Raw genomic sequence first — 18963 nt, 5'->3', positions numbered from 1 at the left:
TGTACTGTCCTCCTTGTGAACAGGTTTTATTTTTCACGTGCAATCACAGCATCCCAAACCTGAATCTACTGCCCCATGTATGTAATAGCATAGTTGTATTTGTTGTATGCAGCATTTGTAATGCAGTATTTGTAGCAGTGCAGGCAATGACTAAGATATAGAAAAAAAAAACAACCAACTTTGATCATATGGTATTAAGGAATTTTATTCCATTTTTAATGACAACATAACGCAGCAATATTTTAACTTTTTTTTTTCTGAGGGAGCATGGGCTATTTTGTCTCTACAATACTTATCAAGGAAACAGAAAAATAATTTATGTTACAACTTCCTAATAAAGTTCCAGTACTTGTTAGTCTTCATCCAGCATCCATTTTGCATTGATACGGATTTCTTGAAGGTGCAAAAATTGCAGTTATTTCATATCAAATTGAGTTCTTCATCACTAAAGTTCTTCTAGTGGTCAGGTGGTTTTCTTTTCCTCCCTGTCTATCAGATCCACTTTTGAGGTCTCCATCTGGAAAGATCAAGATGTTCCTCAGGAGTATATGAGTTTTTTTATGTGTGTATTGATCTGTATACAGCTATATACTTCCAAGCTTTCGTATCTCATTACAGAGGAAACAAAGAGAAGTTGGCACACTTATGAAAAGCAGCATGAAGAGTGTGTAATGTTATGTACATAATCCATAGAAAAGCCACAAGACATATATATCTTCAACTTTTGCATGTTTTCTAGTTACCACATAAACAGCAGATTTAGTTGCTACTGGCCATGAATCAGTAGATTAATGGTCAACCAGAAGACATTATGTTTGAAGACATGCCATAGTGTTTTGGTCCTTTGCTAGGCACTATTGTTAAAAGTGAAATGAAAAAAACCAGAAACCCTTAGTGTACCCACATCTTTCAAAATGATGTTTGTGTCTCTTCAGATGGCTCAAAGCCCAAGTTGCTTTTTCCCTCTTCAGCATAAGGGTTCACTGCTTCAGGGTTTGATCCTGCTTCAACTCTACTTTCTCTTGCTCTCCTGTAAGGAAAATTCATTTTATAGTAGAGGTCTCTGTTCTGTTTAAGTCCTTCTGAATACCCACAATCAACCCCCAATGTCAATAATACTGTGTTTAACCGGGAATATTTATATAAAAGGAATTGTGTTGGCTTTAAAGAGGAACTGTAGCAAAACTACTGTGTTCTTGGAAACCCTATTAATGGAGAGACATAGACAACCAATCAAGCTTTATTCCTGTTAATGCAACAATATTTAAGGAACATGACATTACTGGACAGCCTGCAATAAGATTATAGAAAACTGGAGGTGCTGATGAATGCGGACAACTCTGCTGTTAGAGAAGGCACTGTGTTCCCAGCAGGACATCCCATCCACCTTGTAGCAGGGTTGGCAGAAGCCTGGCCACCCTGCAGCTCCCTGTGGCCACAGCATCCAGCTGCCTTGGTTAAACTGCTCATGATGGGGGAATTGCACTGAGCTGCCAAAGCTGTCGTGCAGTGAAAGGCAGGGAGATGAACCTTTAGCTATCCCTGTTGATGGGAGAGGGATAATAAGCTTTCATTCTTTAGCTTGTTTCAGTTAGACTTGGCAGCCCAATTTGTAAGAATCCCGATGATTCAATTATTGGGACATCTCCCAACTGTCATAATCATAGTATCAAAATATATTACTCACTTTTTGCGATCTCTTTGGCCAGTGATGATCAAGGCAATAACTCCAATGACAATCAGGCCAATGACCACCCCAAATACAATTAACCAGATGGTGACTGGTGGTTCATAAGGTGCAGCCAGGGTTGGAAGTATGCCCACAAACTCCAGCGTGTTATCATCCAACCTGAAAGCCTCATTGATTCGTTCCCGAGACATCCTGCCATCAAATGCAAATTCAAAGAGTTTCACACACTTATTGGAAGAAAAGAAAGTTTTCAGTTGTTTTCTAAATCTCTAGTGTGCCAAGCGTCCTCTGAACTGCTCAGTTGAAAAGGCTGCACAGGAGGTACTGCTAAATCTATATTGCTTCTGGCATGGGGTGGTGAGTGACAACCACAGTAACTTAAACCTTTAACCTATTGCAGCTTCACTGATATGATCAGACACTGTATGGACTCTTAAACTCAGTCTTAACATTTATCAAAATGAGGCAAACAGTCTTGTGGTCTCCCTCTCTATTTGCATTTTGCTCTTTATTCTCTTTACCCTAGGTTTTTTGGCTGTCCAAAAGTGTCTTAGATGTGTGACATAAAACCACAGCTTTGACATTTTTTTACCTGTTTCCCCCCTACAGTCTTCTGCAGTTTTGATTCTTGTGGTTTTCACTACCCTAAACACCCTTTCCTTGGTGTATCTTCTGTGCCCTGTTTTTCCCTGAACTTCCACATCTGCTATTGAGTGCTAACTGGACAGTGACTTTCACGGGCATATCCTTCTTCCTTGGCTCACCAACTTATCTCACTGCTTTCTCAACTCCATTTCATGTTGCTGCTGCTTTTAGATTTGTGCCCTCTTCATTTCCCACTGTACATTATTCATGTTCATCTGCAGAGTTGCAGTTTTACTTATCATTTTTAGAGCAATGACTTACAGTGGTCTCACACTGTGCTATAAAAGAGCTGTTCGTTGACCTGTAAGTGGGAACTAGCTCCTGCTCTGACCTCTTCTGTATAATCAAATACATCTGGCTGTCCTTCTAGTACACCATTATTCTGGAGTCCTTGCTAACAATAATTCCCTCACTGAATTTTCATTATTGAGAGGAAGAAAACACGTGTGCATGCACACACCACTACTGTATTCTACATTTCAGAATATAACATAGTTCCTGTTAAAGTTTGAGCAACGATATTTTCCGGCAAGGTGTGATGCAATGAGATGTGTTATGGCAATTTTACATGCCCTCTGAAGCATTTTACATTGGCTGTTGTCCAAGACACATCAGATAGATGGACTGTTTTCTTTCTATCATAACAGTTCTCATCCTAGTTTCTCTCATCCCACTATTTCTATTTTAACTACATAATTGACTTTCTTGTCATCCCTTCTGTCTCAGCTGACTTGAGCACTGCTTCCCCTTCCACCCTCTCGTCTGGTTGTTTTGTTGGGGTTTTTTTCCCCAGAGAGGAAAATCTCACCTGATGGCATTTTCCACGTCAGCTTTGGGCACAACATCACTGATGTTACCTGGCATGCTGACAGTCAAATAGAAAGAGATCCTTTGTGTTTGTTCCCCAACATGAATGTCTGTAATCCTGAAGGAGAAACAGAAGAGAAAGGTTACTTTCATTGTTAAGATACATTAGCTTTAAATTCAGGCAAGTGAACAGTTGTGTTTGATTGGCAGTATCAGGGGCTTAGTTTATGCTGAGGGAATACTTTCTAGTGAAATCAACTAGGAAATGAAATCAATTTTCCTGACAGAATTTCTTTTTCTACGTGCTAATTTGTAACTTTAGTTGGAGAACATCTACTCCATACCTAAGACAATCTTTGGTGTAATTTCCCTCAGCATATAATCACCTGCAGAACAGAAAGCGTTTGGGGTTGGTCTCACGAATGAGGTGATATATGAAGTACCAAGTGGAAAAAAAAAAGTGTTCTTCCTTATTTTCTTCTGGGAGTAGATTCTAGATATAATATGACTGATGTTCTATAAAGTAATATCTAGATATTACATGACTGATGTTCTATAGAATAAGATCTAATAGTTTAAGTAGATAGCTTCTGGAAATTTTTGAAGATACTTAATAAAAAGGGCTGGTTTTCGTACCAAAATCAATTTCATGTGAAAGGTTTTGTGTTTGTAACTGAATCTAGATAAGATTAGTAACTCTGCACCAAATTCTAGTATTTTTTAATCAACAAGTTTATCTTTTCTTGGCCCAAAACCTCTTGGATATCCAGTATCAAACACATACATTGCTATAGATTTTTATTTCCAATCAATGTACCTTCCCTGATATTCCCATGCAGGTGTTGGGCTCAAATTCTCAAGGCTCACCTGCACTGCTGATACGCCATGGGAGTCAAAGCCTTCTTATCTAACTTTAGCACATTACTCCTAAACTTCAGACTCTTCAGCAAAAAGACACCATGTACCCAAGCTGGCATCTTGCTTTTTGTAACCAGCTGGTGTTTGACATTGTTTGCTATCACCTTACATTTGACAGAAGGCACAATTAATTCCATCAGTTCATGCTGTTTAGTGAACCAGAAGCAATATAGACATAGCTGGCATAATTAAGCAAGCCACTCACTGGAAGTTAACTTCCTCTTTCATCACCTCTGCATAGTATTTTCTCATGGCATAGGCGATGGATGACTTGAACAGGAAGAGCTCGCTGTCATCCCATTCATACTGCAGGAACAGCACAAGAGAAATTCATCAGAGACGGCAAGTTATCTGACACCAAGAAATCATTCTAAAAAGAAATAGCAATTGTAAGGCTTGGCATGCACTTCAGTATTATTTATTTGTACCATTATAGCACATCAGAAACCTACCCAAACACTTTAGCTCTGTTAATCTTGGCTCTCTGCAGGAGAATAACCAAGCAGGCATCCCTGCTGCCAGACATCATGGTGTCCCTCTGCAATTTCTGGTAAGTTTACATGGGGCTGCTGAAGATGCTGCAGTGCCAGCACATCTCCCTGCCTTACAAGGAGAAAAGGCATCAGGAGCAACACTATTCCTACCAAATATTGTGAATTCTCTTTGAAGTCTAACGATTTCATAATTTAGATTCTTTTATTCTGTTCTTTTAAGGAGGAGAATCTTTGAAGTGGAGGTGTCATGTGAAGGTGGCTCATTTATTTGCTTGATGAGCTGGGATTTTTGTTTGGAGTTTGTTATGGTAAAAAAATTCATTGCATCTGTATTTCTGCAGCAGGCACCAATTTCTTGCTTTTCCCTGCAGAATAGATAGGTGATATAAAAAATGTACTGCCTGTGTGCAGGCTTCTCCTGGCCTACCTTATGAGTCCAAAGTCATTTGCAGTGGAAGTCAAAAATAGCTTCTCTGAAGCAGGAACTAAGAGCTGTACAGGGGGCAAAAACCACCACAGGAGCTGATAATTCAGCCTGCTCTGTTGTGCAACAGTGAATATGCACAAAGGGGAAATTCCCAACTGAACTTGTGGCAATTTTTTTTTATCCCCCTAAGGCCTAGATTTGATTGTGTTTATGGTACCTGGGCAGGAATGCCTATAAATGCTGTCAGTGATAGTTTTACACAGCTCCCGACTTTCTTAAGTATCATTCAGGAAGGTGTGGTAGAAGGCAGCTCTGTTGTAACAGGCTTTATAAAAATCAGCTACATTTTTCAATCCTGTCCTCCTCTTGATACTGATATAAAATGAAGAGAGAGAAATATGTATAAACATAAAAAACCCCAGGGATAAACGTTTTAGTAGGGTCTGTTGCAATAGGACAAGGAGTAAGATTTTTAGACTAAAAGAGAATTGATTTAGTTACTGGATGAAATTCTTTCCTGTGAGGGTGGTGAAGCAGTGGGACAGGTTGCCCAGAGAGGTGATGGATGCTCAGTCCCTGGAAACATTCAAGGTCAGTCTGGGTGAGGCTCTGAGCAACCTGATCTAGTGGAAGATATCCCTGCTTATGGCAGCGGGTCTGGACTAGATGATCTTTAAAGGTTCTTCACAAGCAAAACTATTCTGTGATTCTACAAATACAGGGGAGGAAAGAGCAGAAAGAGCCTGGTGTTGTCAGTCCATGCAGGATCACGCCCCAGGAAAGAAAGGTGCAGGTGACCCAAAGCCACTGCAATCAGAGCAGTCCCCGTGGCATTCGGAGGGCAGGGGCTGTGCCAGCCCTGGCTGTTCCCACCAGCAAAGGCTGAGGCTGTGAGTCACCTTTGCCAGGCAAATGCCCCTGGCTTTCTCCTGCTTTCACAGCCCTGCACTGAAGCACTTCTTGTTACCTCTGCTGTCTCCGGCAGCTGGCACTGTTCACCATAACAGCCTATGATGCTATTGTGGGGGTTTCTCAAATTTCTATTTATGCCCAGACATTATGGGCTGTGTGGATGGGAAGTACCTGGCTGGCTTCTGATCTGTGTTTGAGTAAAAACTACCCACACTCCTTCCCTAGGCATCTCAGAAACACACCTTACGCTGTTTGTTACAGAAGCTGCTTTGCTTTCAGAGAGAAAGAAACTCTGCCAAGTGCCTCTGCTCTTTCCTACTGTGTTCCCTCCAATATCCCATGTGTGACTTGAAAGACCGTGTAACTCTGGCCTCTGATTTAAAAAGGATTTTTCATTGTAAAATACATCTAAATGCCCGCAGGCTGACAGCTTTCCATTCCCTAATGCTGTCTTGTGTGCCAGTCTTTTACAATGTAATCACATGTGTGGCATTGATCCAGTGGGGAATTTTGAATTCATGCTTGAAGAGGAGTCCTGTTTTCAGGACTGATGGTTGGTGGACTGATCCTCCTGGAAACTTTTATTTTAAATAAGACATAACCCAAGATATTCAGTGGGGATCCTGTAGCAGGTTCCTTTAGGAGGACACTTCCATAAAGCCCCAGCTGAAGCAAAGCCGTGGGTGTTTCAGCCTCATCAGCTACACTGGTGATCCAGTGATGCAGTTCTAATCTCATCGGCCTGGAAACAATTAGCAGGGTAATTGCGGCAGCGCACGCTCTGGTACAGCTGGCATTAAGCCCATCCATGAGTCTGGATGCTTAATTTGCCAGAACTTTGGGCTATTGAAACTCCCCTGCTGGTAGCAACCAGGGTTGAGATCTGTAGGTGAGAGGCACAGAACTGCCTGCATGAGCTGCAGCTGCCCCCGTGGCGGCCCCAGCACAGCTCTGCCTCTGCTCAAGGGGGGAATCGTTCCCTTTCTGCTCTCTCCAGAGCAGAAATACAAATAGGTTTACTGGCATACTCAGAATGCTTTCTACTGCCCTAACAGTGCAAAGCAACTCGAAATTCATCTTAGACAAACGATTGCACTGGGTTCACAGATTCTGTGCACTGTGAGCCACGTAAAGCAACCAAAACATACTGCTCTGTGTAGCTGGGCTGAGATTCCTAACCGAGATTCCCCCTGCCTTTTCTCTGTGCCAGTTCATGCATGTACCACTACCTGCTGCTGACATACCAGCATTCAGTCATGTCCCCAGGGGCCCAGCATAAGGGAAAATCATGGGGAGGCAGAAAGAAACGGAATGGAAAAGGTTTTTTGCAAGTTGGTGATGCGGACAGGTTCTGAGAGGAAAATGTATGGCCTGCTTTTCAGAGCTTAAGAACCTACTGTCCATACAAGAATTCAAATTAAGTAATCTGTATGAGATTGTTTTACAGCTCCTCAATTGCACAACAAAAGACTGTGATGGCAAAAGGCAGGCATAAAAATGGTATTAAGCTAAACATTAACCATAATGACTAATAAATGTCTTTTAATATGGAACCTTTTCATGCTGTTGATATCAGTTTTGAATTGTATCTAACTCAACTCAGCAGTCTAGGAAGCAATAAAACTCCAGTAGGGCTTACATATGAGAGAGTGATAGAAGCAAGAGCACCAATTCATATGAAACATGAGCCCATGTTATTGTGTCCTAGCTAGTGCAATAGGTTCCAACACAGAGGTCTAAATGACCTGCTGGATGACATACTCATTCTTGGAAAATTACTAATGTTCTGCAAGGTGAAAATGGCTCTTAAGAGGAATGAAGTGTCTCCACTTAAGCTTTCTACACTGCCTCCCTGAGATTAGCATATAGAGGAACAGTTAGAATAAGGAGCAAATTTTCAGCCTGGGTTAAGCAGATGGGCTAAGCCAATGCTCTGTTAAAATTGTAAAAGCCATCTTTGGCTTTGATGAGTTTTTTTGGTTGCTGTAATACATTTTATTGGACCAGCTGGTATAATTGGGGAAAGCAGACAAGCTCTTGGGAATGAAAGCCCTTCTTCTCATCTGAAACAGAAGCAGCTGCACTGCACTCTCCCCTCTCAATAACAAAGCTGTCTCTGCATAAGGGTTGGAGGGCAGGGAGGCAGTCGAATATATCAGGGCCCAGAAAGATTATAGCAAACAGGCAAAGAAAAATCTACAAAGAAATGCTGACAGCAGTGTTTTAGTTTGAAGTCAAGAGCATTTAAGAATAGAGTGTTGGAATCAACCCCTCTGCTTTAGCCCCACATTAAATGTGAAGTAGCGGCTGTAATAACTTCTGAAGTCAGACACTATAGCCACCATAATTAATATTAGAAGAAATTAGGTAGAGGCCTTATTAGACAAATCAACATAGCTGGGAAAAACACAGCCCTTTTCAGGCTTACAGGTTTCCCTTTGTTAGCCCTCCAGGCCTGTCCTGTAGCCGGTGAATAACTGTGATTGGTATCTCCATGGAGTAACTCATCTAGCTGAGATGTCTCTCTTAAAATGGGTGGGATCACTTTCTGGAGAAAGTCTCTTCACTGATTCTAGGGAGAGTCTTGACCACAAACTCAGACATGACATCTTGTATGTGATAAGCTTTCACCTGAGATGATGCCACTCTTCAGACACATTGATCAGCTGTATCCTGCCTTATTTTCTGAGAGCCATTAGTACACCATCTCTGTTGCCTGAGCAATGGGAAGGGTGCCACAGCACAAACACACTCACCGCCTGGTCCCCCAGCGCTGACTTCAGGCTGATACGCACTTTGATGGCATCACTGGAATCTGGTTTAAAAAGAAACAAGGGCCTTGTTAGAGCTGCATTAACAGAAAGTCTGTCCCTGGGAAACACTGGGGTGGCTAAAGTTTCCTTATGGGCTCCCCTGCTCCTCATAGAGAGCTTGGTGGGATTGATCTTGTTTCCTTTCAGTTACCACTACTGCAAACATGCATGTGAGCTGTTCAGTCCCCAAGCCTGGCTTTGCAGTAGACAGAAGAAAAACTCCTATTTCCCACCACTGGGGAGGAACAGCTTAGATGCAGATGTTGATGTCTGGTTAGGTGAATCCCAGCATTAGAGACTAGCACAGCACTGTAAGAATTATGGTACTCTCAAGTACAGATAGTGATTACACATATATAACCTGGGTGGTTCAACAATTATTGTCTCTACAAAAGGCTGAAAAATGCATTTTTCTCCTTTTCCTCCCCTTGAGCTCCCCTCTTTGACTAACACATGACAGTAAAAAAAAACAGTACTAATTTTTTTGCACTGGTTTGTCCCTATGCCCCCAGGTCAGGGTCTGCTGGCTCCCAGGACCAGTGGTTGCCAGCCCTACCGAACAGGCCCGCTGCTTTCAGGCAAGTGCCACACAAGTCCAAACCCCTGATCTTTCTTCCTTTTGTACAGCCATCCCACACTCTGAGAGCTGCCTCTATGACAAAAAAAAACCCAAAAACACATCAATTTCTGAAAACTGGGTGAGGCTCTGACAAACCTCGTGCTGACTTCTCCAGCTCTGGCCATGAGGAAGCCAGTCCATTTTCCTGTGAGTAAAACTTACTGCTTGGTTTGTATTTCCCATAACCCTCTTCCCTATGGAGAAGAGCCTTTAACAGCTACAAGAGAGAGGGACTTTGCTAATCAAGAGTTGTGAGGACTAACAGGAGTCCTTAAATCACTCACAAGCCATACGTACATGGAGCCCAGTCTGTTTTCCAACCAATGAATCTTCCAGAATTGTTTTTTTTTCAGCCATTCATATAAAGGTTCAAAGTAGTGGAGCAAAGGTGTTGCATTCATGTATTTCTCTCCTGTTACACTTTCCAGTGCTTCAGTCCAGGGCTTGGATCTGCCTAATGACAGCAATTGTCTGTGTATGTGAAATGAGAGGTAATATATGTTATTGCCACATTCCATCTAGAATAGCAAAATACTCTGTGATCACTATAAAAGTTTTCTTATTTGCTTCTGAATTCCCTCTTTTCTCCTATTATTCCTATTAATAAAAATATTTTATTTCCATTAACAGCTAATTAAACCTTCGATGTTTAGAACATCAGTGTACATAAATCTAGTCAACTTGTCCAAATGAACTGAGCAGATACACGCTAAATTTCCAAGCAAGGTTCATTCTTGATGCAACCTCATTAACTCCAGAAGCTTTTGAGGATGACTTAGGCTTTGTTATACTCTGATTTACACGTGTGAGAAATTTGCTTCATTACCTCAGCTTCTCACCAGCTGCAGTGGAGTTGGTTATATCACATTTGTGAAGAGGGCCAGTATGGTTAGCTGCCTTGCAAAGTGCCTCCTGAAACTGGAACTGATAGATGGTCCGGGTGTAATACCTAAAGGAAGGGCAAGGAAAAGGGAGGCACAGGTTTTGTTAGTTGTCTGGCAAGGAAGCCCACAGGCCCTTGGCCTTCGAAATGCTGTGCTGTGTCAAACATCACTCCTACATGGGGGGCTGCACTGCAGGGAGAGAGGCCAGTGGATATTACAGGCTAAGCTTGCTCAAATCTAACAAAATGCCATGATCAAATGCAGCAGAAGAGCCTCAGATCTGTTTGTTGCCACAAAAAAAAGGACAGAGTAAGGTTTTTAAGCCCAGCTCTCCGCTCTGGCTGAACCCTCTAAAATGTAAGGAATAGGACACAGAGGGATGTTCAGAGTTAGTTGCTTCAGGGCTGCATGTGCGTGGCCCAAGTGACACAAAGCACTGTGACTCCCCAAGAGGTAAACACCTCATACAGAAATGCTCCTGCTGGTTTGATGGCAGCATGAAGCTTCTCTGCTCGGCAAGAAGCTCAGCAGCCTCCTCACTGCTCAGAGATTATTGTGGAGCAGCCCTTGATGTCCACAGAAACACTTCCATTGAAATCAGTGACCTTCAGTTTGGACTTTAAACAAAATAAGATTCGGTCCCGAGACTTTCCAGTAGATGTTTCAGGTAGCTGGGGCTTGTTCTGTAGCCAAAATTTAAGTAATGAATTAAACATTGCACTACCTTATGAAGGAGTAATCATTGGCCACATGGAACAGTGCTGCAGGGTCGCAATAGGTTTCATCATGAGGGACTGGTTCCACAACACCAACTATTTGTCTCCTGGGGATGAAGGAAAAACACGGGGTTTTTGTTAAGAGACAATAAAGAAAAATAATCTAACTCAGCTTTTCTTCTGTTTTGTCTGATACGTATGGGCACCTCTCTCATTTCCAAACAGAAGAATTCCATATAGCTTCCAGTAACCCCAAGCAAGTTTTGCTCCCCAGCTGGAGACCACAGAGAGGAAGCTTCTCTGAAACTAAGAGTGCAAGGAAATGATTTGTATAATAGCAGGGTGTGCAGGGAGAAATTAGTGGTATAAAAGAATCTACAAGATGAGCTTCACACACAAACCTCATGCCCTGGGCCATCCCAAGTTGAGACCTGTGTTTTTGCTCTGGGTAAGTGCATGCAGAGACCGGGCGACCCAAAAGGTGGATGGCCTCCTGTGCCACTGGGCTATAGAGGAGGTTTCTCTTTATTTTCCTCTCCTGAGAGTGTGTTTCCTGAGCAGCACTACAGAAACAAACCCATGCTCTAAGTTCTGAAAACGGTAATAAGCTTTCATGGAAATATGTTCTGTAAGCTCATATTTCAAGTTCTTGTTCCAGCAGAGCTTTGCAGTACCACTGCAACAGATGTGATAAGCTTCCCTGAGCAATTTGTCATTCTCTGTTTATCTGAATCTCTGCTACTTTTGAATACATTGAAGCTGATTGATTTTTACAGTAGGTCAAGAAGCTTGCACATATCAAGTTTTATTATAGATTCTGTTTGCTGACGGAGGCTTAGTGTTCATGTTCATGTCAGAGGGCAAGCTCCATTTTCAGTGTGGGGCTTGTTTGGTTTCTTTGTCTTTTTCTGTCTCCATATTACAACCAACCTGGGAAATTCCAAAATGTAGTCTGAATCAAACTACTTTTAAATCTTGAGCTCCAAGGTGGTGAAAATAGATTGACTGGTGGGCGTAATCTGATAATGCACTTTTGGATGTTATTTGCCAAGGGAACTGTATTTTCTTGACAAATAAAGCTGGGATCTTAATATATAAGAAAGGAAAGAATCAGTCTGGAACCTTTCAGACAATTTGTCTCCAAAACCACTAGACAGCGGGGAGGAAACACAAAGCAAAGAAGTGTGCACAGATAGTTGGTAGACTGAGATCTGCATGCTTCTCAGGCTGGCAAGTGTGATGAACTTCACTTTCCACTTGTCCTTGAAAATGTGGGGAGCACACCAGAACACATGACCAATGAGACTTAGGGAAGGGCTGTACTTAAGTACTTAAGCTACAAAAATGTCTTGGGACATGAATCAGGGGGACAGCAGTGTTATCTGGAACATCCTGTGTGCTGTCTTTATCAGGAAACTGACGCTAAAAATGGTGAGGAAAGTATTTTGAGAGGCAAGGTAAATGGCCTGGGGCTGTACACAGCCATAATGGGGATACGTGGCTTGTGAGATATTGTGTGAACCACACTGGGTGTTTCTAGCTGGCACTCTACAGAGTTTTGTAGAAACACCCAGAAAAACAGATCCTGCCCTATGGGGGCACAAACTCCTCAATATGTTGAGTAACTATGAAGGGTTGGTTTCGCAGGTTCATTTGAAAAAAAATCCTCTTTGTTTCACAAACTTACTTCATCTCCCACCACCGTTTTGTCCATTCCTCCTTTGTAATGTCACCCCTAAACACCATCCACCTCCACTTCTCAAGCATGTAAGTAAAAGGCATTGTTCCAACAATTGTTAGTGCTTGCTTGAGCAGAAAGTTGATTTCAGTTTCTGAAGAGAGAAGCAGTTAAGGTAATGGTTATGGTAACAATTAGTATCTGATTTGATGGCTAAAGTTGCTTCTTTTTACAGCTAAAGCTTGTTTGAATCACAGATTTTCACTAAAGAAAACATGGAAGGAAGAATACAACTGAAAAAAACATAAAGTAAAATCCTTAGGTATTGTATGCAGTTTTATCCCTCTTTCTTTCGCCCAACCTCTTAAATAACCTTGGCCTTTGGCATTTGCATTTCATTATCCTTCACTGAGAGCCTTCTCAGGCTCTGGGGAATTTTGAGTTGAAGACATCTAAAAATGTCAAAATCATCATTCTAAGGCAATACTCAGGGAAGCCAGACAAACTGCGTTATAACAAGGGCTGACATATGTTATCACTCAATATTCACTCAAATGGGAGATGTAAGTCTCAAGGCTGCAGTTTATTTCGAACTGTTAAATACATACCTTGATAGAGATATGTACAGATTCATGCAACAAAAATTGAAAAGTGTTTTGGAGACTCATCTAAATGAAGATTTAAGGATGAATTCAGTACCGAAGATAATGAAGTGCTATTTGTTTCTGAATTATGTAGCATCATTGTAAAGCCATGATCCTTGCTCTACAATGTGATTTGGGGAAAAAAATAGTATTTTTGGCAAATTAGTGTAGTAAGATTTTCAGAAGCTTCTCAGCTGATTGCTGAGTTCGCAGGCATAATAAGGCCTACAAGTGCTTTCACTTAAATACATAATATTTATGCATTTATTTACCTTCATCCTCTTGGAAGGTTGGCTCTAGGAGATCAAGAGATTTCAAGTGCTGAGGAGTGGCTGCAGAAAGTGACATAATTTCCCCTACTGCTTCATGGAAGCCCTCGTTGGCGCCGCTTCTCAGCAGGTAGGGCTGCGCAGAGTACGCCATGTCGTACTCGATGTGGCCCATCTCGTGGTGTGCGGTCAGGAAGTCGTCCATGGTCACTTTGGTGCACATCTTGATCCTGCACACCAGAACAAAGTGCTTGTGGTTAGAGAGACAGTGGCCTAGGCAGTGGCTGCCTCAGCCCTGTCTGCCACAGCCACGGGGCAAAACCCCTCCAGAGCTTGCTAATGCCCCTTGCCCCTCACAAAACCTGGGCTGCTACATCCTGCTATGCAGTGCAGTTCCTCCTGCAAGAGTGAGACTTTGAGGGGAACTCGGCAAAACACCTTCAGTCACCTTGAAATTGTGCAGAGAGTAAGAGAAAATCGCTGTTTTGTGAGAAAGCAGCTGCTTCCTGAAACCTAGCAATAAACTCACTGTGTGTGTGGGAATGAGTAAGCACCACCAATCTTAGGAAGACAGTAGTGTGAAAAACCCTGTGTGTTGGTGAATCCTGCTACTTCATCCTCTTGTAGGTACCTTTTAATCAAAGAATTTCTTCCAAACAGGGTTTCTTTTCACCTTCCCCAGAGTGCTAAGGTGTGAGGCTGATGGCTTTCACTAAGGCTTTGCTGGGGACCAGGCTCTTTCCCTGGGTAACTGTGGGGACTGCAAGAGGGGACAGAATTCCTGCCAAAAAACGTCATCGTGGGGGGACTCGTTGTCCTTCTCCTTTCCCAAACATGGAAGAGATTTATGGATTTTCATGAAACTGGATCTCTCTGCTAAAGACAGTGGGCCCCCAGGAGACTTTCTCTTGTTATCCAGGGACCCGGTGCCATTGCTGCAGAATATGCAGTTGTCCACAAATCTCACTGGTATCCACAAGCACCTGCTTTTCTGCTTATTCCTTAAGCCCTAGAATATAGCCATTATTTCTCTAAATCATATAAATAATAGTCACTTCTCAGCTAAAATTTGAGAGTAGTTCTTGGACCTTCATGGAAAAAGTTACACAGAAAAGTTAAGAGTCCTACAGGATCTTGTCTTCCTTTCCCCTCTTATCAACCAGAAAAAAATAAAGTAGGAGAAATTATAACTTAAACCAGGATGTTGCACCTTTAGTGAAAATACGTTTATTCTAGGAGATGGTATAAAAGGGGGTCATAGCAATTTCAGTACCTGTAATCGTTTAGCCCCAGATCCCATGCCGTTGGGTGGCAGACAACCTTCCTGCCATCAGTCGGCTCTGTGAGCATAGAGTTTGTCCAGAAGCCCTCAGTCATGTTATAAAGGCCAACGGAGGTGAAGAAGGCCTCAGCAGCTTGGAATATTTTATTTGCATTCCATCCCTGAAAGAGACAATGCCACCAATACCCACTGCTTCTGCATGGAGCCTGTTCCCAATGGCCTCCTTAACGCAGGGCAGCTGACTTTATCTCCCAGGAACTTCAGATCAGCACCTGGTTTACTGAGAGTAAGATAGTAGTGTGCCTTTGGCACTTCTGGAAATTCTGCTTGGAACTGGAATTAAGTGCTTTCCCTGCAAACAAAATAGGTATCTGCACTCAGAGGTTCAGCTGATAGCACCTGACCCAGACCAGAGAAGTTCTCAATAAAAGATAAGGTAAGATAAGAAAGACATTCCTGTCAGTAGCATGCCAGATCTGGGATCTGACCCTTCAGCCACTTCAGTCAACTTGGGACAACTCATTTGAGGGAGTGGAGCTACATTCCCAGAAGATGAGCATGACAGATTTCAGCCAGAACTATAAAACCCAGCAAATGTGTCTGTGGGAGTTGCTTATCAGATTGTGACTGTGTGGTAATGCCCAAGATATTTTTGCCGTTCAGCAGTTTTATTATCCTACATATCAGAAGCTCTGCATTTACTGGACTTTAGCTTTCAGAGAGATCTAGGTGGCAAACAGCTCAGGTGGATGAGAATTCTTAACCAACAAGGATGAGCTCAGCCTTTGCCCCAAGGCTCTGCAAGGAATGTTTCCCTCCTTGTGGTGATACTTCAACAGATACAGATTTTTGACGGGGGATCAGCAGTATAAAATAGAGGTGAGAATGATGCAGACTTGTGCAAACTGCTAACGAATCACCTTCAGCTGTTTCTTTTCTCTTATCAGCATAACATCTGCATGGAGTGCTCCCTATGACAGAAGGTTAGATTCCAGGTGAATAAGCACATTTCGGAAATCAAATTCCACCTATCATTGTTTACTTTTTAAAAGAAGTGAAGCTTAGGCAAGACTGCAGAGAGTTGTCTTCACCCCTATTCTTGGTCTGGTAAAGGTGCCGTCGCAGCTTTTAGCACTACAGATCTCAAACACAGACCTTATGGTGCTATGCAGTTATCAAAAGATAACAGGCAGCATTGCAGTTTCCTAGATGTATGCAAATAAACAAGCCTGACAAAAATGAAACAAACTGTGATGTACAAACTATTTTATTATGGTAATGACTGGCAAAGGTCATATTTGATACCAGCCAACTCCAGGAGTCCTGAAATATTTATATGTTCAAAATATATCTCTTAATGGATAGATGTCTCAGAGGAAAATAGACTTGGAGCCTTGGGTGAAGGAAAAAAGAGAACAGCTAAGGGGAAAGGTACAGTGAAAAGCAAAAAAAGGATGCAGAAAGCAATATTTTGTTGGCAGTGTGTCTGCCTGAGGGAAGCCACGGTTTTCTAGAGAGCAGCTGACACGTGGTGCATAATTTTTATACTGTCTAGATTTGTTACACAATGCATATTGCATAAAGGCATGTCTTACCTTTTGAACCATTGCATCAGTTACATCAATGTTTGGTTTGGCTGGATAGGGAACAGTCAAGGCATACAAATTTGTCCAAAACCTACCCCACATATCACCTTCATAAAAAGAGAGAAACATAGAAATACTTTCAATTATTTATTATGTATTGTCCAAAAGTACCAGACAGCTCTATAAATTGTGCAGTGTCATAAATAGGGATTTCTATATATCTAAATTGGTCTGATCCAGATGTGGAGGGGAGCAGTTCTGGTAAGTCATGCATAGGTCAAACTCACATCAAAGATGCTTTTATTACCCAATGTCAGATATTCTCGTACAATATAGTTTCAGAACTGAACATCCACGTTGTTAGTCTATGTGATTTCCATGCTATATTCAAGTACACAACAATTACAGCAGCTTGATGCTGCATGCTTTGAAAGCAAAGTCATGAAATGCGGGAATTTAAGATCTGAAAGGAAAAACAACTCTCTCCGAAACTCTCATTTCTAAGGATGACCAGTGCTGCAAAGGGGAGGGAAATGCCCCAGCCCAATGCTAGAGTTCTGAGCTGTGTGTTGCCAGCTCTGGTGAGGATGAGGACAACTTGCCTTCTCTTCCTGCCTCTGTTGCTAAGCACTCGTGTCATCTCTGCCAGGAATTTCTCCATTTCTCCTCTCCCCTTCTCTTATCTGTAACCTTTTTGCTACTATCGTGATTAAACAATCAAATTACTCTCTTCCCTCATGCCTTGAAGGTGACTGTCCTGTGTATAAAGTCAGGCTTGCGTGACATGGACATGTTGACATACCCAGCAAGTGAGCAGGGAGGCATCCTGTGGAGCTGATGAGCTTGGGGCCGTACACTCGCTCCAGGTGGTGTCTCACGTAGGCATGCAGCTGCTGGTACAGAGGTTTTATCTGGGGGCAGAGAAGGAGAAGGAAACTAATTATTTTCACTTTGCTCTATGCCACTCATCACTCCTAAACAGAAAGCCTTGAAGATGCCTCTGGCAGATAAGTGCACCCCAAACCTGCAGCTGAGCTTTGCCCCCTGCCTCAGGGCTCAAGCACTGAGTCCAGATCCTAGCCCCAGAAATTACGTTCAGGTATGAGGAAGGGAGCTAACTTTAAATGCAGAGTATCAAGGATGCCATCTACCCCACAGGAAACATACCTCCTGCCATGGGCCCTACCTGGATGAGAGACACAGACTTGCAGAGCTCCCTCTCTCAGCCTTTGGGGACAATGCAGCCCAAGGGGACCAAGCTGGTCCTAGAATGGCTGCAGAGATAAAAATCTCATGTATGTCTCCCAACATCTGTTAAACCCAGGTAGACTGCAATCAGCCAGTTTAGAGGTGGTCTCATCTTTTTTCATAACATCAACATCTGATCCCACCATTTCAAAACACAACCCAGGTGAGAGCTTCTTTTGCCTCTACCTGCTCAAATGTCTTCTCCACATCTTCTATCAGCTGGTCACGGCTGTATTCATAATCTTTTGGAAACTTTGCTTCATAATTTGCTCTCCAGTAATCTCCATAGTCAGAATAATCTGTAAAGCATGGATGCATCACATCAGGACACCACATGTGGCACTGCTTAGGTCTGCAGCTCCCTTCTGATCCCATGGTGACCTGCAGCCTTCACCCAAAGCAAAAAGGGAAAGTGCAAGATAGTTTGGGTCTAGCAGGAAGTAGAGAGCTCCCTGAGGCTCTGTCCCATGAACATGCAGGTATGGGAGGTTTCCAAGAAATTCAGAAATTGCAGTCATGGTTATCTGCTAATTAGGGTCATTCCATCTGGAGATGGAGGTCAGAGGAAATCATCACTCCTGACTGAAGCTCCTGAGGGACAGCAGCCTCTGCTCAGGCTGGATATCAAGGGGTTCGTTCTCACCAAAGGTATAGGCTGGTGAACATTAAATATGGGTCCCCTCTTCCAGCAACTAATCCACCAGGACAGATGGAGACACCACAACTGAAACTGAGCTCCCAGTTCCACTAAATCTTCCAGTCCACAGAGCTCCATCAAGCCTGGAGTAGAAGTGGCTCATTGCTGAAGTTTCTTCCTTAGTGGTATGGAGGAAAGTCATAATGACCGTTTCTTAATATTTGAGGTTTTTCCCTGTCTAACTATTTGGACTATACTTTCTTATCCCTTGTCTCTAGCTCCAGCTTGACAAGTTTTGCAACACAAGGAGTGTAGGAAAGCAGGTGATACAGCTGCAGTTTGTCCAAAAGACAGATGATGTAGCCACTTCAGAAGCCGTCTTAGAAGACCCCAAAAGAAAATTAGCAGCCATTGTTCCTTGAAAAGACAGTTTCCTATGATTTGTGTGGAAATCTCAGACTGGAAGCACACTTAGTCCAAAATCCTTTTTAAACACCCAGCTGCATATGCTGGCCCAGGCCTACCAAATCTGATCATTCCAGCTCAGGAATAATGCTTATAAATGCTACCAATGATTGTGGCTCCAGAAAGAAGGTCAAGGCCCATAGGAAAGAGGAGATGTTCCCAAAACTCAACAGCACTCAGAAGTTGTTCAAATTAAGTGTGCTTAGCCATAAGTTACAAGCAGTGCAGT

General features: G+C 42.6%; 1 protein-coding gene across 1 annotated transcript in view; it reads right to left on the bottom strand.

Moving 5' to 3' along the window:
• Window positions 1–221: 221 nt before the first annotated feature.
• ACE2 (angiotensin I converting enzyme 2) overlaps window positions 222–18963 on the bottom strand; it is a 33194-nt gene continuing 14452 nt past the window's right edge. Inside the window, 15 exon segments of the mRNA XM_032680202.1 lie at window positions 222–1030; window positions 1688–1882; window positions 3144–3260; window positions 4266–4366; window positions 8650–8708; window positions 9623–9665; window positions 9667–9796; window positions 10152–10274; window positions 10934–11032; window positions 12613–12757; window positions 13520–13746; window positions 14790–14959; window positions 16394–16491; window positions 17187–17295; window positions 17819–17931. Of these exon segments, the coding sequence (XP_032536093.1) occupies window positions 910–1030; window positions 1688–1882; window positions 3144–3260; window positions 4266–4366; window positions 8650–8708; window positions 9623–9665; window positions 9667–9796; window positions 10152–10274; window positions 10934–11032; window positions 12613–12757; window positions 13520–13746; window positions 14790–14959; window positions 16394–16491; window positions 17187–17295; window positions 17819–17931 (1850 nt within the window). The 3' untranslated portion in view covers window positions 222–909.

This window comes from Chiroxiphia lanceolata, chromosome 2 (assembly GCF_009829145.1).
Source record: "Chiroxiphia lanceolata isolate bChiLan1 chromosome 2, bChiLan1.pri, whole genome shotgun sequence".
NCBI classification, from domain to species: Eukaryota; Metazoa; Chordata; class Aves; order Passeriformes; family Pipridae; genus Chiroxiphia; species Chiroxiphia lanceolata.
The sequence above is the reverse complement of the archived record's forward strand: the minus strand, read 5'-3'. Positions and strand labels throughout refer to the sequence as shown.